Source organism: Amblyomma americanum, chromosome 2 (assembly GCF_052857255.1).
Source record: "Amblyomma americanum isolate KBUSLIRL-KWMA chromosome 2, ASM5285725v1, whole genome shotgun sequence".
In the NCBI taxonomy this organism is placed as follows: Eukaryota; Metazoa; Arthropoda; class Arachnida; order Ixodida; family Ixodidae; genus Amblyomma; species Amblyomma americanum.
Genome location: NC_135498.1, coordinates 67,071,318 through 67,092,726, shown reverse-complemented (window position 1 = coordinate 67,092,726; position 21,409 = coordinate 67,071,318). Strand labels below are relative to the sequence as shown.

The 21,409-nt window shown below is 43.4% G+C and overlaps 2 protein-coding genes across 9 annotated transcripts in view; both read left to right on the top strand.

Annotated features, from left to right (window-relative positions):
• Positions 1-8,527, top strand: part of LOC144121354 (ankyrin repeat domain-containing protein 13D) — a 57,924-nt gene extending 49,397 nt beyond the window's left edge. For 4 of the 7 annotated variants that reach the window (XR_013312603.1, XR_013312602.1, XM_077654543.1 and 1 more), the window contains one exon: positions 810-3,659. Coding sequence is in view for 2 of the 7 variants with exons in the window: in XM_077654543.1 (XP_077510669.1) it covers positions 810-1,107 (298 nt within the window). In the remaining 5 variants the exon portion in view is untranslated. Of the gene's footprint in view, positions 1-809 lie in introns of all 7 variants that reach the window. The other 3 variants (XR_013312601.1, XR_013312604.1, XR_013312600.1) reach the window with 2 other exon arrangements.
• A 5,615-nt stretch (positions 8,528-14,142) lies between these two features.
• Positions 14,143-21,409, top strand: part of Mybbp1A (MYB binding protein 1a) — a 60,521-nt gene continuing 53,254 nt past the window's right edge. For both annotated transcript variants that reach the window (XM_077654540.1, XM_077654539.1), the window contains exons 1-7: positions 14,143-14,392; positions 14,658-14,762; positions 14,951-15,031; positions 15,921-16,091; positions 16,492-16,614; positions 18,004-18,096; positions 19,472-19,577. In XM_077654540.1, coding sequence (XP_077510666.1) covers positions 14,234-14,392; positions 14,658-14,762; positions 14,951-15,031; positions 15,921-16,091; positions 16,492-16,614; positions 18,004-18,096; positions 19,472-19,577 — 838 coding nt within the window. In that variant the 5' untranslated portion in view covers positions 14,143-14,233. The remainder of the gene's footprint in view (positions 14,393-14,657; positions 14,763-14,950; positions 15,032-15,920; positions 16,092-16,491; positions 16,615-18,003; positions 18,097-19,471; positions 19,578-21,409) is intronic.

The window sequence follows — 21,409 nt, the reverse complement described above, 5'->3', positions numbered from 1 at the left end:
ATCCAAGTGTCATTTGACTTTCAGCTTTGCATGTGAGAAGTGGAGCTTTAGCTTCAAAACATGGCACCTACGTGCCTAGATTGCTTAATGCATTGTGGAGAGTGTTGTCCCCGCTAGTATCAAGCATAAGCTACATATTCTGCCATTTATCTTGTCTGGGTGCCGGCTTCTCTGTACTTGTAATACTCTTTCCGATTATGCTGGTAAAGTTGTGCTAAATGCTTCGTCTTTAGAAAGACCTTATAATAGTCTTTAATTATTAAAGAATGATCAAGGTTGAGACTCTGTGAACACTGTTTAAAATTTTGAATACATTTTTGGCTTACCAGCTGTCATCAAGAATAATTTGTAGAGTAATGCTATTGCGCTGAAGTGGCAAGAAAAAGTGTACTCTCTAGAGAACTTCTTTTGCCTGTTTACTGAGGGTCACGCTTTATCCCATGGCTATACTACCTGTTATTGAATCCATGCACAGCCTGGATATCATGCTGTGTGCCATCTTGCCATCGGATTTGTCATCATCACCACCATCAGCCTGACTGCGTCCACTGCAGGACAATGGCCTCTCCTAATGCTCTCAAGTTACCCATGTCCCACACTTGCCACGGCCCCCACCCTGTCCTACTCCTAATTACGTCTGCCCACCTGAGTGTTGTAGATCAGGCTAGTTGACAGTCGGTTGACATCACGGAACTGCAAAAAATATTCGACGCGGACAGAAAGATGACACAACATGCCAGACATGGCAGCTCTTGTTCGTATCTGGAACCAGATTCCAAGCTTGGTGAATTGCTTCGTTTGTTTCACAGGGCCATCCAGGAGAGCCTAGCCAGCTACCAGAGGTCAGTGGGCAGCGTGAACGAAGCATTTCCAACGACGGGTGAGGCGCAGCCACAGCAGCAGGAACCACAGCAGCAGGAGCAGCAGCAGCAGCCACAGCCAGCGCCGCAAGATGTCAACGAGTGGATGCTGGGTGCTGGGGGCGGTGCTGACTTGGCCATGGCACTGCACCTTTCGCAGCAGGCCAAGGAAGAGGAGGACCGGCGCCTACGGGAGGAAGAGGAAATGCTCGAGCGCGTCCTCCAGCTCTCCATGACCGAGAAGTAGGCCTGCTCTCCCTCTTCTGCTGCTCCGTGGAAACTGACTCGTACCAGGACTCGGCCTTGCTTTGTTGGCAGCACATCTGCTCCTCATATTTCTCTCTCTTTCTCTCTCGTCTGTCTCTCCTCTTTTTATTTTCTTTATGTGTTTTGAAAGTATGTTGAGAGAAACTCCGTGTTGTTTATTCTGCACAAGCCCGAAGCCGCTGCATGCGGCTCGGGTTGGCTGCGTGCCCAAAGCGGTGGCTGTCCGCACACTCGCAAATTTGAAATGAGATTTTAATGTAAGTTCCAGGTTGAGGCAAAAACATTGTCTTTGTCATCGTGACAGGCACAGGGTCTGTTGGGCAGAAACAAGTGGCTTCAAAATCAAAAGGTGGTGACAAGGGTAAAAGCGAGCCGCCAAGCTACACCCGTTGCATCAAAATGAATGTGCCTTTGAAGACGTAGCAGTTTACAGCCTCACGAAGCGTACAACGCTGAGACAAACTGTAGCAATGCAACATTACTGTGGCGTAGTTCAAAAGTGTACTTCTGTGTCAAAACCTGCGTAGCAAGCCAAAAAAGACGGTTGCTAGTGCCTGAAGGAAGAATCAAGGGACATAGTGCATTATTGAAAGCAATATGCCAAGGATGCAAAGAAATTAAATTTTCTTCGCCAAAGTGACATCCCATAAACTTTTGATGAAAGGTGTACAGTCAGGGACAAAAGTCTCTGGACCACGTGTTCCTCGATTGAAGCTCATAGCTGTGCCATTAGCCTGTGGTGGAGACCACACCTGTGGAGATGAAGGAACAAAATATTGACTTTCTCCTCCACAGGTGTGGTCTCCAGCCGCAGGCTAATGGCAGAGCTATGGGCTTCATTTGAGGAACACGTGGTCCAGAGACTTTTGTCCCAGACTGTACATCATCACTATCCTTGGCTGGGAGAGGGGACGTGTTACAGACCAAAAAGGAAGTAAGCAGAGCACGCTGTGGCATTCTAATTCCAATAACACTACACTTTGCATAAATCGAGAGGTGCGGTGTATAACCATGAATGGCAGTGTTGCTGGTGCAGTCGTGCATGAAATTACTATTACTTCTGTTTTTGTGCAAGGACAGGCATGAGTAGTACTGTTGGAACAGTGGAGCACACTCTGTTTACTTCTGCTGGCACACTTACATTGACATTGTTTTGATAACAGTATGAAAACCAGGCAGTTCTGTTTCACGTAGCTACATCAGTAGCAGCTGCAACTTGCAAAATCCTAAACAATGCTAGGTTCAGCACAGTGCTTTTCTACGTGTCATTTCCAAGTGTGGAATAGAAGGCAACCTTCTGCCTGTTAAACTGTAGTGGGAGTGTTTTTATTTTTGACATGAAACGCACACACCTGCATTCATGTCCAGCTGCAAACATACTGAAGTTTAAGTAACTGGAAAGAGATGCATTGAAGTAGTACACAATGAGTACTGGGGTATCGCATAAACAACAGTGTATGTCCCTACTTTGGGTGGAAATTACAGATTATGGTTAATAGCTGTGTTCCATTTTCTCTTTGTCACTTCTGCTCTGTTGATAACAGTGCCCCTATTGTTTGTGGTATTTCTCTTGGACGACGCGCTCCATGCTGCATTGTTCGCTTACTCATCCTAGCATAGCAAGCAGACTCGTCCCAGTGAAAGAATCCGATCACGTTTCCTATATTATCAAGGCTTTCTCCTTCGTGCTTGGAGCTTATTATGGCAATGACTTCGTGCATTTTTGTTTTATGCGGAATGTTTGTGTAGCATCAAAGCTGCTTGCAGTTCACTCTTTTTATTATTATTTTAACCGTATGAAGGTCTAATTTTTTTCTTAGGTAACTTGCCCCTGTGGTCAGTTTTTAATTTTTTATTATTCATACTTAGTGTGAATAACATAACTAAATTGGTGCAGTAGTATAAAAAGTTTGAACGGATGGTGTTTCACTCTTGGGATTCCTTCTATAGGGGATCTTGCAGTGCGCTTGCCATTGAACACCTGGAAGTAAACTGAGTATACAAAGAAGAGGTCGATAATATTGTTTGAGAGCTGGTAATAAACCAAGCAAAGGCGCCAGTCAAGATAAAAATCTGCTCTCATGTGGCTCCACAAGAGCAGACAATGCACGCAAAAAAAACAAACTATGCGAGCACTGAATCATAAACCACGCAAAGTGGTGAATGAGGCAAACATTGGTTCTTTTTTCTTCGATAAGCTATAAGCGCAAGCAAAATGGCTTTTGTAAGTCTCAAGAGCTGGTGATAGTTCCCTTTAAGTGTCTACTTTCAGTATGGTGCAAAATTTAGAACACACGATTGCCGCCATATATGCACTAGAATCTCGGTACAAACCTGTAGAAATTCCTGGTCGATGATACAAGCACCTGAGCCGCAACAGCATCCTTGAGCACTGCGTGCTGCCCACACACACTGGCGCCGTTATCAGTTGTTACACCACGAGCAATGAGCAACTGCGCTCAGCCCACACATCACTAATGTCAGAAGTGAGCGGTGGTGCCAATCATAAATAAATCCTGTCAGCCACATACAGATCTGCGTCAGTTTATTTCCTCTGCTTCTGCATGCAGGCTTGGTTTGTCTTGGATGGTATAAATATTTTCTGTGCAATTCGCATCGTCGAGATTCTACTGTTTCTGGTGGTGACCATGTGGGACACGTCCATGCCACTATACATGTACAGCAGCAACCATCTAAGGGTTAATTACGCATCAATGTTTTCACTGTTCTCTCCGCCACCAAAATGCTGCTTACAAAGCAACCTTGAATCTGTATCACAGCCGACGATTGTCTTCAGGCAGTGAAAGCAGTACAAAGTAGCTCCTCTTAACTCCATACAGATGGCTGCCACATCGCAAGAGGCAATTGTACGAGCGCGATATCTGAGTTTTGCTTTAATCAGAAGAGGGTAGACAGTGCCAGCTTGGAGCAGCAGTTCTTGCCATGAAAAGTTTTGTTCACCACTTCTCAGCACAAAAGAGTTTTTACAGTGGCAAGGCTGGCTGCGATTTTTCGCCTGATGGAGGTGGTGAAAACGTGCTCATGGGGCATAGGGTCAAGCCGTGGCATCTGAGGAGCTTTAGCCATCCGTGTGATTGTTGTGGTGTGCTTATGTTGTTGTGCAATGCTAGAGACTACCATTTCACTTCTGTACAAGGCACGCAGATTGCAAGTGCTCGATTAAAGCTGTAGTGCTGCCAAGCAACGCTGCTTTGGGGAAGCTTAACCGCTGCAATAACACTACGGCAGCTTGCGGCACTTGGCATTTCTTTTTTTCTGCTCTAATGCACGGTCTTCTTGAAATACCCATAATGATGCAGCTGTTTCGCTCGGAATCCTTTGTCCAACGAAGCACTGGTGGTTTTAAGCGCTGCTGATAACCAGGAGGATACTCTGAAACATTGCTTCAACTTGTGGCTCTTGTCATGTGATTACTGGTATGCCTGTGTTCCGATCATCTTCATGCCACTTCTTCCCAAGCCATAAACCCTGACCAGAGTGTTTGCTTTTGTCCCCAGCTTGTCAGTGATGGATAATTTGTAAAAAAAAAAGACAAAAACTTGAAAAATCCAAGCATCACTAGCAGCAGGGCTGGAAGTGAATGTTCCTGTGATTGCTCCAGCCTGAGTCTACGCTGTCACGGTAATGCAGTTGTGATGGCACTGTGTTCTGTGTCTGTGCACCTTGCCAAAGAGGCAACCATAAGCAGCCACAGTACATAATACACAAGTTGCAGCTTCCTTCAGTTGTGCGGTAGTGGTTGTTTTGTCATGTGGCAGCTTTTACGATTGTGTTTTGTTCTAAAATGTTTTAAACATTTTTTTTTTCGTCCTTGTTTTCATGTGCTTCACAACCTAATTCAATTTCTTAGTTCACTTCAGCTGCTGAACTTTACCAGAAAATAGAACTAGAGCGGTTCATGACAGAAGTGTTACAGGAAATGTCCTCTGCGCTGTGGTACCAGTTCTCTGAAAAACATGCATCGTTGACATGATGCAGATCAGAACTACAGAAAATTTCTGGCATACACCTTAGAAGGCTAGTTCAGTGGTTAATGAAGTAAATTGGGCGATTTGAGTGACTTGGAAATGAAGTATCTTTGAAAACAAAATTTCACAGGCTTCACCTTCCTTTGTTGGCCCTGCTCGTTTGAGATCTTTTTTGCACGCAGCTTTGATGACTGCGTAAGTGATTACACCGGCTGTCTGAGAGCCAGCTGCTTGACAAACAGTGTACAAGAAGGGAAAAAATCCTGAAATGTCGTCCTTTCTTGCGCATTTCAGTCAAGTCTAGCTGGTGTGACCATTGGTACAATGGCATGTTTTGTTTGCTCTCTGCCAAACTGATTCTTGGAGAAGAGATTTTGGGAAGCTGCAACAGGGCGAATGGTTGTGGGCAAGGCACGAGTGCGATGCCGCAGAGGCATGTGCGTGATTGCTTCTTTGTGGCCAAGCTAGCACAGATGCAAAGGTGGTTCTTGTTGACTGCACACTTGTAAGCAGAGCATGCCACCACACTGCCATGGAGTCTGCTTTGTTGAGCTGAGCTTGGCATAGGAAACACGTGGGGTGTTGTACAGTGAAGAAGCATCTATTCTGGAAATCGGAAGAAGTATGCTGCAGTTGGAACTCCTATGGAGCTGTTGCAAGAAACTATATATATATATATATATATACATATATACATATTACACACAACCAGAGGTCTACCCTTTTTTCCTATAAAACTTGAGAAATATAGAAGCGGTAAGGCACTGTGCTGCTCTTGGTATTTTTTTCCAAATTCCTGGTGATTTGAATTGGAACTAGGGAAAAGTGGCTCGCCTGTAAAATAGTTCCAAGTGCATGTGTCAGGTTTTCGGCGAGTGGATGCGATTCCTGCCTGCTCTGGAGCTGCTTGGGAGTAGAGGTGCAAAGCCGAGTGTAGTAGGAAATCTTGCTGGAGCATTGGGTTAAGCACACTGTTTGTGCTGAATAGAAGGCAAAATATTTTCTTTCTTTGTAAGATATAAATCTCTAGTCTGCTTATCATGATCTGCATCTTTTGCTAACTGGTACGCAACCTGTTTCAGTATTTTGTGAAAACACAGTGTGTGTTAAATGCATAAGGCCTGACTTGTGCGAAAATTGGCTACAGTGTGATCTAAACAGACAGCTTTCAAGCTGAATTGTCTGACACAATTTTTCTTGTAGACAGAAGGATAGCATTAGGTGTTTAATTGACACGTTCATACTGAAACAACTTGGGCCCTCTGTACCAATAGAAAGTTTCCTGTGGCAGAGCATCTGCTGGCTTTCATGTGTTTACATGGTGCTTTACCATATTTTTTGTTACTCTCCAACTCTTTGGTTGAGTGCTTGCTTTTTTAATTAAAGAATGTGGCTCAGTGCATGGTGTTGTACGCAGCTCGGGCCAAGTGTTGAAAAATGTTGGAGGGGTAGGTGGACTGGACATTGTGGAATTGAAACCGAGACAGTATTGTCAGCAGTCGCCTGAAGCTAACAGGAATAAATTTACACTGTGTGCTGTTTTAGTTCATTTTTTTACCTTTGTGAATTTTTAAACCACTACGAATAAGCGAAAATTCTTAATTAGAATATTAAGAGCATCAAACCAAACCACAAATGTTGCAGTTGCTGTGCATGTGTTTGTGTCTAAACTACTTTTTGTCCACACTGTGAGGGAAGTGCACAAAACGTCAGAGGATTGCTTCTTCATTTATACTCCCATAACGTGAGCCAGTTTATTTTTTATTTTTTCGAAACTCTTGGATCATACTACATAGACATCCTGCATAATGCTACTGACTGCCCATTAGCAAAACAAAGGGGTAAATCAAGTTAGATGTGATATTTAATTTTAATATGAGCTCTTGTTCAGCTTGTATGCAGCATTCTAAAGATTACTTGCAGATTTTTTTTTTTTTGGTTTGTACAATACAAGGCACTCCAACAAAATAGAGTGTAGCATATGGCATTTGATGCGCTGTAATGCTCTCTGAGTCACTGGGTGTCATGTCCATATGTCTTGTTCATTCACGATACCTGGAAAGTCTGCTTGTGAAAGCCTGTATAAAATGCCAATGACGGGATTAATGCAGTTTAATGATGAATGTCGCTCTCACATCTCTGATTTAATTAGCTTGCTCTCTTATTCATTACTTTTTGTAGTATGCCTAAAATGCTGGCTGGCAAAGTATCCACCTCTAGCTGTTAATTTGAGCATTTGGTGGATATGGTCCTAGTAAAAATCTACTCACAATCAGCAAGACACCACTCGTGCTGGTGTCCTTGGACATATTAAGCATCCTCAAACTCGCCTGACAAGCCTTATTAAACATCTTGCCAGTGTTCACAGGCGTCGGCCACTAGAGAAGTTGTTCTGAGCTGAAACATTTACCAAACGCACATTCTTCACGAGTGCAATGGAGCTCCATTTCATTTCTGCAAAGGAGCCTGGCTTGTGGTCTACTCTACAGGGTGTAAGCAGCTGAATACACTGGCATCGCATTTTTGTTTTTTGCGCGAAGCTCACACTCACATTTTAGCTTGTGTGTGCACATTGAAGTGAAACCATTCCTGCCCCTGCACCAACACACTTTTGTAGTTGCTTCCCTTTTAACTATATCCGTGAGTGCAAGTGCTGAGGTTATTTGCAATTATTTAAGAAATTGCCCCCAAGCTTTTAGTGTCGATTGTGGTTGTGCTGGTGGATGACAGATGTGTCAAAGTAATTGGTAGCGAGACTTGCATTGAACTTTTTTTCTTTTTGCTTTCATAATACAATGCAATAGTTTGGTGCGTGAAACAATCTGTGGCGCTACCGTGCAGCTTTCTTCTTTTTTTTTCCCCCTTATATTCATTCTTCTTTTGGGCCCAATCCATTATGGCTCATAAGTCCTGGATAGTTTTTCAGTAATGGAAGTTTTTTTGAAGAAGGCTCCTGTGTGACGTGTGTCGGACGTTATGTATAATCGGTGTACATTCATCTTTCAGAATTACTTTAGTTTGTATAGAATGACATCCTGCTCTATAATTTTTTAATTGTTCTGTTAGCAGGGTATTTATGTATCTTATTTATTTACCTGTTGTATTGAATTGTAACAGTGCTGCTTGAAAGTCTGCTACTCCGTTTACCTCAAAAGAGTGGATACATTCCTTACTGTAGTTGACGCATTTTTTTGGTTGTGTGTTATGAGAGGGTATCAAAAAGGAGTGGCCAGGTAAGGTGGTTTGCCAATGGACACCTCGTTTCTGGGATGTGTTGCAAGACACATGCAGAGTTCACCCAGGCTTTGTAAGCTTCATTGTTAGAGTTTTGTTGTGCCTGTAGTAAATTGCAAAGCCATTGGTGTACCAAGTGCAAAAAGAAATGGAAATAAAGTGGTGAATTGACCTGCTTGTCCAGCTGCTTATCCATGAACAATATGTCACGAGATTTAGCCATATCTTTTTTTTTTTTCATATTCAGCTCAGATTCGGAGAAATGCATCTTCCTCTGTTATTCTGCCATTCATCCTATACACAGCTCGCATGGCGACACAGAAAGGTGCAGGGGGAATTAATGCACTCCAGCAATGACTCTTCAGAATTTCTTACCTAATGTTAAACATAAGAAGGCACTGGTTATCAGAAACTATTTTTGGTATCAAAGCCACTCTCTTCTGTGTTGCTGCCCTAGCTGACACGTACCGCGTCAGTTTCATGGATTGCTGTATGTTCTAGATAGGCTGTGAACTTTGCTTTGTGTGTTTCCGAGAAAAATTGTTTTCAGGTTAGTTGTATGATGAGAGCTCTAAAAGCAGTGATTATCGGCAAAAAAATACTTATTGTTTACGGCAGGGGTGATCGAAGCAAAGAACACCATTTTTTTTTACAACACTGATACACGCGGTATGCACAGTTGAATGTAGTAGTGGAATTAATTGTTGATATTTGTGACAACTGTGTTGCCATGCTTGTGTTCAAGCACCCAACTTCGAAAATACTCGTTCAGTAGTAATACTCGGGACATTATGGGTTAGTTGCACGCATATAGTTACCAAGACAAGAGCGATGATGGCAGCACCAAACCTAGTTTGGACCTCTGGCTGAAGCTTCAGGCTGCATGTGTCCCGCACTGAACGGCTGTAGCGCTGTTCGTAGTGTGCGAAACCCTATGGCAGCTCAGTTTTCCAAGCAGGTCAGCTGCAAATGGCAAGTCATAGGGGATGTCATTAAGCAACTTGTCTAAGCACCTTGTGGAGTGCTGTAAAAAATGCCGCGAGCTACATTCTTAGGTCCTCGTCTACGGTGTTCATTAGGCTGCTGATGCCTCATTCCATATCATAAGCAGGGCAACAAGTTTCTCACCAAGGAAATGTTGCATCCCGTATAAGGGGTATTTCTCTGACTGAAGTGTTTTCATAACTTTTGAATAACAAGGTACAGTTATATTCTATTCTTAAGTTTAGACATGCTTTGAGCTTTTTGCTCCTCTCTCTGATGGCGTCTGTGCTCTTTAGAAAAGACAGTACTGGGTGCTTATGCTTCACAGCATTGTTTAGAGCCTTATAGAAAACCATGACTGAGGGCTCACTGTGGTGAGGCTCTTTTGTTCAAGACCTAATAAATGATTAACTTGCGCCGTAGTTCCTGGCAGCGCTTCTTGAGAACCATGATCCTGTACTCTTTGCAAAGACAGCTAATCCTTTTGCCCATGTGCTTGGCTGAATCTGAGCTTCCTTCGCTGTAGCTAAAAAGAATTTACCAATAAAATTTGCCTATTGACGACAAAAAATTCCTGACTTGCCTGGTTCAGCTAAATGCAACATGTGCGCTAGCATGTCTGCCCGTGTTTAGCTTTGTTTATCTTTTTATAAGCTTGAAAATTCGAATTTCGCCCAAGTGTTCTTTCAGTCATTCCTCCGCTTTCCAATTGCAATACACTGCTTGAGCTGCTCGTGTCAATTTGATTCGCCGTTCCCTCGGTTCGGCAGTCTCTGAAGCCACTTGTATACACCTTTTGGCTGTTGTTGTGGTTGTCCTCGAAATATAATGGCACATGCCCACAAGGGGGATTGGCCACAACCAGCTGGTGAGCGAGTGAATGAGAAAAACATTTAATGCACACAGAATAAATCAAAATTTGTTGGATGACTGCACATTTCTCTGCTGACTTCATTGTTCGTCTCTTCTTTCTTGCTCTTCTTCACATTTCTTGCTTTTCGTCTGTTTCCCCATGCTGTTTAGCAAGGTTATACTGTCTTCGCCACTCTGCTATAGCTTGCCGCCTCACTATGTTCACTGGATTGGTTTACTCACATTGCTGCTCTCTTCTTTTGTGATGCTGTGGAGCTCGCTGTGCATGTTGTTCGGCTTTGGAATCTGTCGAAGAACTGGCTTCTTCCATGATTTACCTTTTGCTGCACTGCATGTTGTTGTTGACCTCAGTAGACACTGCACATACCTACGCGAGGGGATTGTCAAGGTTTGGTGGTGAATAGCGAATGCGAGGAAAAGAGAGGAATGAGGTGAAGTTTTGAAATTAGAAAAAAGTAATTTAAGAAAAAATAATTTTTAGCCATGCAGAAGAATTTTGAATACAGTTAACAAGGTAACCTTGCAGTTGCAATAAGGGAGGGGCCCAAGGTTATTTCTTCTAGCTGGTGGGGAAGGGGGGGGGGGGGGGGGGGGGTGTTCTGCCAATTGGCTGAGTACTACCAAGGGGGTTGAACTTGACGTTGTAGCGATAGCTGCATTACGGTAGCATTTTGAGCCTTCAGCGTGGCGGCGGTCACGTGGTGCGGAGCAGCTGCCGGCCGCGCGGCGCGCCGGCGAAACCGAGTGGGGGGAGAGAGGCGAGAGAGTGAATCACGTCCAGGGAAGATGAAGAAGGAACGCCCAGCGAAACGGAGCAGCGAAAGACTTGACTTTGCAATTCGAGTGAGCGAGTTCCACTCGGCCAGCTGTCACTCCAGGTTTAATCAAAGCTAAACCCCGCCATTTTTTTTATGGGGGGGGGGGGGCGATTTTGTAGACAATGCCTTGATAAATTCCATGCGCCGACTGCAAGCTACACCGGCGAAACCAAAAATTTCAAAGAAAGAATTCGGCAACATAAAAACGACGTCCGCAGATTCGCAAGAGAGCGCAATCCAGTAGCCGAACATTCCGAGGACTCCGACCAGAATCAACTTCGAAGAAACCCGCATCCTCGGAACCGAAGCAAATTACCACAAGATGCTCCTTCTGGAATACTGGCATATCCAAACCACCCCGAAGAACAACATCAACCGCACAAAAGGAAACCTGCCCCCAGTATATGCCCAGGGACTTCGCTCTTCAACTCAACGAAAAAAAATGGCGCCATTCACCACCTCCCTGCAGTGTGACAGCGTGACTAACAGCCTAAACCCCCCCTCCCCCGCGCCTTTCGCATCACAGCTGTCGTTCCTTTGACCCCCCTTTTTTGGTTGGAGATGTGCAGTTTATTATAAGTCTTCAAACCCAACCAGACAGGCAAATCTGTCAAAATGTTTGGTTTTCAAAAAAAAAAAAGCATGAGTGCTAAACCTAATGAAGTCCCACTGGTAGTTTTTAGAGGGTTCTAAATATTTAGCATACTGATCTTGACTTTATAGGCTTCATATTATAAGCAGCCATTTCCAAAAAATAAGATGTCTAAATATGTTCTTAACGAGTTCTTGCGAAGAAGTTTTCTAGATCTTTTTTTGGCGGAGCATTAGCAGGCATATAACACCTCTTTCTGCCTCATTGTCGGCAGAACATCTGAAAATGGGTTTCTTCTAGACATTACCGTATACTTTTGTAGACGTTTGTTACACGTTTTGTAGCCCTTCTTGTGTTTCGTGGATACTCGGGGCCCCCCTTTGATACGTGCCTGAATGCAGGCGTGAACGCACCGAACGAAAGCACTAGGAGTGACACATTGAGCCCTTACCACGAGCTGGAGTAGCATATGCCAGGCCGGCAACCATGCAGACCTTCTCCTCCTCCTTACCACGAGAGATGAGCCTCCAGATAAGTCTTTGGCCGAATCCACTGCCAAGAGTCAATACGTACCTCTTGGCCGTTGTCTAGGTGGGGAGCCTGAAAAACTTCCCTTACTGTTGGACAATAAAAGTTTCGCAATCCAAAATCTCTGAAATGCGAACCGCCGGCAAGAGAGGAGAAGACGTTCTATTGTTTAACTTCCCAACATGTGTCACAAAGGTTTGTTGTAGTGAGCTGGCATTTGCGTAAATACAGATTTAGATGGGGGATTCGATGGCAAAAGCATCACATGACACCTCACACATCCTTGATATTCATGACCGGACATTCCAAGGGTACTTTCTTACTCCTTTCCTTTGCAAAGCACAGAAATGCTGAGGAAGCACTCTGAACAGTATTGCCAATATTTTAAATCCATGTCAACGAGAATGTCACTGCAAGGCTTCGTTTCCTCCTTCAAATAGCGCAGTGGGCATGGTCGCGAGAACCTAAGCTCAAGCCTACTCAATTCTAGGACACTTTTTAGTGCAATATCACAAGATAGGTCACTAGCGAATAAGTTCACGACGTCATTTTGAAGCCTCCGAGGAACTCTGGTAAGCTCGGAGGAGCGTTACGCCAGCTGCAGCCAAGTGTAGGGCGTGAAGATGAAGTTGGAGAAACGTGGTTGCGTGCGCATGCAAATTCCAGAAAGGAGAGGCGAAGGCTGAATATATTCCGTCCCTTACTTTATTCTGTTGGAGATTTCCCGTTTCCAGCGGTTCACGGAAACATGCATGCTGCAGCCAGCTTCCAATTCTGTGATCTGTTTCTCAATACCGCGGATTTTCAGCACTTATAGTTGCCTGAGGTCGGACTGCAGCACTGGAAATGGAATTCGCATAGAGGCGCGCAGACTGGACGCATTACGGTGGAAACGATGCGGGAGCAGGGAGAGATCGCTTAGCGCTCGCTGGCTGCACGGCGGGAAGGTCGAACAGCGACAGAGGGTTCGTTGGGTACCACCGCGCAGTGGTGGCACGAAGAGAACGTGTAGTATCCAGTATACGTGCTCCAAGGAAGCTGCGCGAGGGACACAGGAACCGCCGATGTAGGCAGCGACGCGGATATGGGAATGCAGGCACGCGAACGTACGCAAGAAGACCGCCCCGAGACGTGTACCGGATGACGATGGGAGGTTCACGGAGTACCGCCGCACAGCAGGGGCTTGAAGAGCAGGGCGAGCGCACGAAAACGCAATGGCGAAATGACTGCATTCTACATTTTTAAAAAGGCGCGGTGTCGGTGAGCGAGGTGCTGTCATCGGCTTGGCAATGCCCCTTTGCCTTGTAGATAGCCGATCGCGGTGTCAGCGCGTTGTGGACATGCAGCGCGCGGACCCATGAAAACGGGTTCTGCGCGGCGAGCATTCGACTCCGGGCGCATAGAAAGTGCCATTCGTCATGCGGCAGCAATGCAATCTAGCAGGTTTAGCACTTGTTAAACCTTGTGATACGAGCGAAAGTTTTGTTAAGCGTGGTTACGCATATGGTCTGGCTCCGGAGCCGGTACGACGCGAAGATCTGTGTATACAGCTTTCGCTCTAAATGTCTCGTGCCTAGCTGCTCACGACAGTCAACGGTCCCAGCTGGCGCCGCAGAGGATCGACGCAGTTATGCGCAATGCATATGAATGCACAATGTATGTGACAGAAAGTCGAATCATTTTTTTATTCTTTTGAGGGGGGCGGGGGGGTGATGTATATCAGTTGTGTTCCATCGTGTTCTACGGACGCGGTCGTACGCGCACAGCGACTCCGAGAGAACGTTTACACTGCACTTTCGAATTTACCGCCCTTTTAAATTCGTCTGAACAGGCCCTGGTAAACACAAACATAACTCATTCCCCCGGACACGCCAGTAAATTTTAATGCTAGATGAAATCATTACTGTAACGGGAATTATAACTGCCATCATTTTTTTACTGCCACCAAAACGACCTCGTTGTCACTATCATCATCGAGAACTTAACTCGCTATCATCATTGCTAGCACATTGAAAGCTGGCGGCTGGCAAACACGCGCTAGCAGACAGTCGCACGTGTGTGTATGTGCCCGTTTGTGGCGGTAACAAAATGACTGGCACCGATCATGCCGCTGCCGAAACCAGTGCTGACAAACAGCGCAAGAGTCGTTTCTTGGATGCCTTCTACAAACTGGCAGATACGAATAAACAGCATCGCGTGAGCGGAGCCGAAACCGTCATCAAAGAGTTGACGAAGTCTACAGAGGAGGTATGATTTCATTTGTTTGGCAGCTTGATGGTTTGTATCTCGCATCAGTAAAACGGCACTATGAAATCTCTTTTCAAACATTTTATTTTGAGCAATTCAAAAGCTGGCGAATACCTTACAATTATGAGTTCAAGCATTCCAAGTTTTAAAATGGCGTGGATTTGTCGCGCGGCCTTTAACATGATACATGAAACACTGACAGTTCGGAAAGCTGCAGCATTGGTGTGTTACTGTGCTTGTGTGTTTCATTTTTGCACCTTTCCAGTCTGACTCCAACAACAAGCTGCACTACACGGTTGAGCGGCTGATCAAAGGCCTTCCGTCAACTCGAAAATGTGCCCGTATTGGATTTGCCGCTACGCTCGCAGAGGTAAAGAGAAGTTTCTTAGTTTTATTTTGCTATACGATATCGTTAGCTTGCTTTTGTTCTGTTTACACTTGTACATACATCTTCGCCACAGTGTGTGTCATTCTCAGCTGTGTTTGAGCTTGATCTAACAGTCGGTGCATTTCCAGACTGCCACTTATTCTCTCAACCTTTTCGTTAATTGTCTCCAGGTTCTGCGAATGTTTCCTGAAGTCAGTGCAGAGGAAGTTCAAAGTTTTATTCACAAGCATCTTCCTGAGGACACAAAGGAGGTATATTTAAGGCTGTCATGCATTTGTTGATTGGCTCAAACTTGGATACTTGATGTACTTTACATCTTTTGGGACAAAGTTAGTTATTCAATGAGGTGTGTAATTAGTTGATGACTTCACAGCGGTAGGCAGACAATTTGTTATGATCTTATTTTTTCAGTTCTCTGTTGTGCACTTTTGCATTTTATTAGCTGTGCAGGAGTTAAGCTAATTACTTCAGATTCATATTAGGCCTGCACCTTTCATGAAAAGGTAGGAAACTTTTTTTTAAAGAATAAACAGTGTATTTCCTGAGAGTGGTGTTACATGATGTAGTAGAGGTCCTATAGTTTCTTTAGTTCTTTTTACTTGAACTTATATGTTACACACAAGTGCAGTCTAGAGATGACTGCCTTGCATCCATTTAATCTAGTGGCACATTTCATGATAGGGTTTGCATAACCGTTTTTGTAAATAATTATGTGTTGTTGATTTTATCAGGATATCGCAGAATGTAGCATCTGTGGCACCATTTTTTTTCTTCTTAAAAGTGATTGTGTTTGTTATTTAGTCATGACTGGCAGAAAAGTGTCTCATGCAGTATGCAGGGAACTAGATTTAAAAGATAACTTCTCGGTGATGCTCTGATGCTCATAGAAGCCTGTCGCTTTCGAAAGTGCTGTGTTATGGGTGTACTATTAAATCTTGCTAAATGACCATGCTGTTGATTTTTGTTGTTAGTGGTGTAACCCACTTCCTAAATGGCATCCTGAACATCAGAAAATTAGTGTCCTCTTGGTGCAGATGCTGCCTAAAATGGTCGTGAAGTTGTCTTCTACTTACAGCTGCACAGCTCCTTTTTGCAGCTGTTGAATTTTCATCTGTGAAATGATGATTATGGCACTTCTAGGACAAAAACCATGTTGTACTGGGACGTTGCCTCGCCTTTGCTGCACTTGTTCGGTCCGGAAAGGTGGCTGATGCGGCAGGCAGTGTTGCGCGGGAAGTGTTGGAACTTGGCACACGTTATGCTCACCTCCAGCTCATGGCATGTGACATTTTTAAGGAGCTCCTGAACCAGGTGTGATTTTTTTCAGCCATTCCTTGTGTTTGTGATTGCATGCTTTAGAGTACATGACCGCCTTTTTTTTTTTTTTTACAAAAGATCATCAGGCTCACCCAAATAACTTCAGCTTACTAAGACTTGGCAAAATCTATCATGTTGCTCATGAGCAATTTATCACCTGTCAGTCGTTTCTAAAACATATGAGCAGAAGTTTCTTTGAGTCATAAGTTGGTAACTACAAAACTCCCCCGTGCTTTAAAACTCCCAGACTTTTACCCTCCTCTGGGATGTACAGATGTGGCTGCAGGTTTTTGACTGAACATGGTCTTCATGTTCAATTGCATTGCGCTGTTCTCTCACAAATAAACAAACAAACAAAAGTTGGGTGATACCAATTGTTTTCTTGCGTTTGTAGGTGAACGAAAAGAAATTCAGGAAGAAAGTGTGGCCAGAGTTGCAGGAAATGTTGTCCTGTGGCTGGGAGGACTGCACACCTCTGAAACTCTACGTCCTCGTCCAAGCCGCATCCAGATTCCCAGTGAGCCTTTTCCACTCGTTCTTGTCACATTTCACTAGCACAGCGTGTCAGCTGTTGAAAGATTTTGGCCGACTTGCTGCTGGCGGGTCACACAATGGCAGCTTGTTCTGTGGATCCTGCCTTCCAAACAAAATGCCTCATTAGTAAAAATAGGTTGTTTGAAATTTGTAAATGGAGTTCACATGTGCTCTTGCCTTTCGGCTGTAAGCCTGCACATTACAAGGGTGTGGACAAAACAAAGGGACGAGCCTAAAGTATCCATGGTCTGTTTCTAAGCAGCATTAAGATTCCACTACAGCTTTTTCTGGGTGAGCTGAATTGTAAGTACGTTAAAAGTGTAACAACACGGCACATGTACGAGACACAGAAAACGCTCCTCTTGTACTGCGTCGTTTAATTTGCGTCTCCCTTGCTTCGTGCGTCTTATTCTCTTCCAGTCTTCCAAACTTTTGGTGCAAGTTTTAGTGCTTGTCATTACTCTCAAAATATACGTTCAGTTCATGAAAGATTGCATTATGCCTCGACAACTTTATTCTTTGACTCATTTCGTTAAAGTTAACTTTTTGAATCCGATGACTTATTGGCTTTTGGTGCCCATTGGAAACCATTCATTTCTTGAATGCCTTTCACAAATATGCTGGACGGTGTGTCCTTCTTTTTTTTTTCACTGGATTTTCATGGTCATATTAGTAGTGAGTTTCTTACTGACAGTTCTGTAACTGTCTCAAAGCATGCCACTGAAAAAACGAGCGGCTTGATTAGCAGTGTATTTATTTTTTTTAGCTCATGCTTGGCAGTGTCAGTGAGAATAGCAATTATGGCAATCCTGAGCTTAGCTAAAAAGATGGATATAAGAAAACTAGGAACAGTGAGTGCAGTATGACCCTGTAGGTAAGGGACATGTGGTACGAAATCAGCCTGTGAAATTTATTTAATTGAAGGGGAGGCATCAAGATGGCATGCATATTTTTTTACTGACCAGTTTGGGGCAAATATAAAAGCAGGAAGAAATGCTGATTGGTTGCAGTTATTGTTGCAGTTAATGTTATACTAGATGTTGCTAGTGTCACTCAGGGTTTGCTTCTGGCTGTGTGGTGGAGAATAAAAATTGTGCCATTTCAATGCTTGCATGTCAGCTACGCATATTGCTGTAGCACAGAAGAGAGGGTGGATGTTTCTGCTAAATGTGCAGGAATATGGTAAGAACAGACGTGAGGATGTCTTTTATATCATCATATGCAATTCATATATTTTTAGCTAAGCTATTTGCAGCAGGCATGCCGGTATATCCGTTTGACTTGCCTTTCGATACATGCACTCTGCTGCACTCGCATCTGACTTCCCAGTGGTGTGACTACTAACTCTGTGCTCATATCCGCATGCTCTCAGAGCATGGTGAATGGAGCTTTTCTACAAGAACACTGGGCCTGTGAGAGCATTCTGGACAAGGAAAACTTTGCCCACATTGTGCAGATTCTTCAGGTAAGCTGTAGAAGTGATTCAAAATTGTTGTCGTGCAGTAATGCCTTTTTAATTTTTGCTTTATTTTAGTGTTTGTTTATTTGTGCACACTGAAGCTGCTAGTGAGGCCAGTGCAGGAGTGGGGAAAAAAAAATCAAACGGGGTACACATTACTAATATAGCAGGTTACGACACAACCAACTTAATATAACATGGTAACATTTATAGCACATACAATATAATAGAGATGCACTAAGGTAAAATAAATTGAAGCAGTTTATGGTGCATACAGTAATTTTGTACATGTAGTAGCATCAAATGCTGTTAAAAGTGAGTTTAATGGAAAAGACCAGGTTATTCCAGGAATTAGGTTCCAGTTTTTAATTGTTCATAGGAGAAAACTATTTGAAATGTCTTCTCTCCTTCATTTTCTTCTTATTTTTTTTGAGGCAGTAGACAGTCATTCAAGGCATTTTTGTTACAGCATAACCAGCTGAAATCTAAACTGCCTTGGTGGGTCTTCTTTTCTGAACATCAGTGTATGGAAGTTTGTCTGCTGTGGTTTCTGAAGTGAATTCGTTGCAACAGCAATTTTGTTTTCAAATGACTTTCTTTGCTGATGATGTGCAGCAGCCATTTGTAAAGTTCTTTTCGTACCTTTACTACATGACAACAGGTTTGGATTTGGCTGATTGGTGTGATATAATGTTTTGGCAGTCTCTCCCATGTCCCACTATGTCCATGCTACCTTCTCATCATGAAATGTATTGCAGTACATGTGCCATGCAGTGTGTTGAGTGTCAGTTGTACTTCTTCAGAATGGTTGCTCAAAATATAACAGGAAAGAAATTTATTTCACCCCCTCCTCTATCAAGAGTATCCTGCTTTGAAAAGTTGTGGGAGCAGCGCATGCACTCTAGTGATGAATCGGTCTGTAGGCAACCTTTTCTTACAGTTGGTACTATTCTCTCTGTGGGCAAGAGTTCAAGTGGCACATTTCTCAGAGGATGAGGCTGCTTGTTTCACCTCATACATGCCGATAGGAAGATCAGACATGTGCCTATTTTACTTTGGCAACCAGCAGCACAAAAGTCCTGTTCTGACGCTGAAATAATTGCAGGGGAAAAAAACCTGCTTATGTGAAACGATGATGCTACCTAACATAACTCTGAAGAAAGCCAGCAGACACTGAAATTGGGGAAAGCATTGGGGAATGTTTCTATATATTTAAAAAATTTATGGTGATGATAAATGGGAAGTTAATGGTGTAAACATTTTTTACCCGAAATATAACTGGTGGGAAAGCAGAATAAGAAACACTCAACTGTGAATAGTGTGTTTGAACATGAGTCGTGAGCTGATTGTGATGTATGTATGCTTTTTCCTTGTCCTGCAGAAGTCAACGAATGTTCACCCTCAAGTTCATCCTGTCTGCACCCTTATCCTACAAGCTGTGATAAACACGAAAAGCTTCAAAAAGTTCTGGAAGAAGTTTGTGGATGGTGAGATGCAGTTTTTTTTTTCTCTCTTTTTGCACACATGTGCATGCACGAATGCATATGCTTTTGTAACAGCTCACTTTGCCCAGAAAAAAATTTCCTTTGAGAAATAAAGGTAACCAGTGTGTGGAATATTGCATTTTCTTTTCGGATCATCGTAATGTTGGAGGAAATGGCCTTTTATTTTTTTTTTTGAGAAGCCCTTGTTTTTATGGTGAAATGATGAAAGATTTGTTAACCACTGAAACTGTAAATTCAGTAAGTTTTCCTTGGCAAATAAGATTTTGTACATACTAGCTTCTTGCTCATCACATCCAGATCAGTATGCCAAAAGATCGTCAGCTTCTGTAGCATTCAGAGGAAAATGTATTGAAGAGATAAAACAGTGAATGCTGGTTTTTATAATTACTTTATTCATATTGCCTCTAAAAGCCTTTCGTCATCATCAGCCTGACTACACCCACGGCAGGGCAAAGGCCTCTCCTATGTCTCTGCAATTAACCCTGTCCTTTGCCAGCTGCATCCACCCTTTGCCTGCAAACTTCTTAATCTCATCCGCCCACCTAACCTTCTGCCGCCCCCTGCTACGCTTACTTTCTCTTGGAATCCACTTTGTTACCTTTAAAGACCAGCGGTTATCTTGTCTTCGCATTACATGCCCTGCCCAAGCCCATTTCTTTCTCTTGATTTCGACTAGGATGTTATTAACCCGCGTTTGTTCCCTCACCCACTCTGCCCGCTTGTCTCTTAACGTTACACCTATCATTTTCCTTTCCATGGCTCGCTCTGTTGTTCTTAACTTAAGCTGAACTCTTTTTGTTAGCCTCCACGTTTCTTCCCCGTAGGTGAGTACCGGTAAGATACAGCTGTTGTACACTTTTCTCTTGAGGGAAATTGGTAAACTGCCACTGATGATCTGAGAAAACCTGCCATATGCACTCCACCCCATTCTTATCCTAGTTTTAGCCTTTACAGGGAGGATATTAATAAGTGGGGGGGGGGGGTACATTCATTAATCACACATTAAATATTTATAAACAATACATGGAAGTCAAGAAAAAGCATGCTACGAACAAACAAACAATTATTAAAAAATACAAATTACATCATTGCATAATGATATATCATTATGAATGATAATTATTATTGCGATAGAATACAAAGAAACAGTAAGAACGGAATTGGAAGATCTGTTACATGAATGTATGAAGTGAGTTATACCACAGCTCTTGTTGTTCACTACGCTAAAGCAGCTCACTTCATAGCACCTTCACGTTAGAAGTGGTCCTTTGTCAGCCAAGGTTTTGGGGATAGCAGTTTCACTTCACTGGGTTCATGTTTTCCCTTTCTTACTTGAGCTGCTTCATTACATTTTCGATACCAAATCCTAAGCCAAGCCTAAATATTGGTTGTAGTTTTGAGTACTGTGCCTCTTGGCTTGTTGCTACAGAATTTAAGGAGGCGAGGGGTGCCAACTTAAAATGCCCACAGTATTCATTCCAGGGCCCCCTCTTGCCACAGGAATATCACATTATTTGGTTGTGCTGTCTCTTTTCACTCATTCACCTTTGTGGGCTCACACCTTTATGCATGTTTTGTGACCTCTTATTTGCTTTCTTGGCTCATTTTTTTTATGTAGATTGCCATTTCTTTTTAAACAAGATTTATTTCCTCAGGGCATCAATGGGCAAAGGTGCATTTGCTATCAGTGGTTCTAGTTAAAACAGTATAATATAGGTAATAACGCCTTGCAGGACTAGTTGGAATTGCTCACTACTACTGGTTACTAGCAGTAGAACTGCTACTGTACAACAGTAATGCAGGTGTTTAAAGAA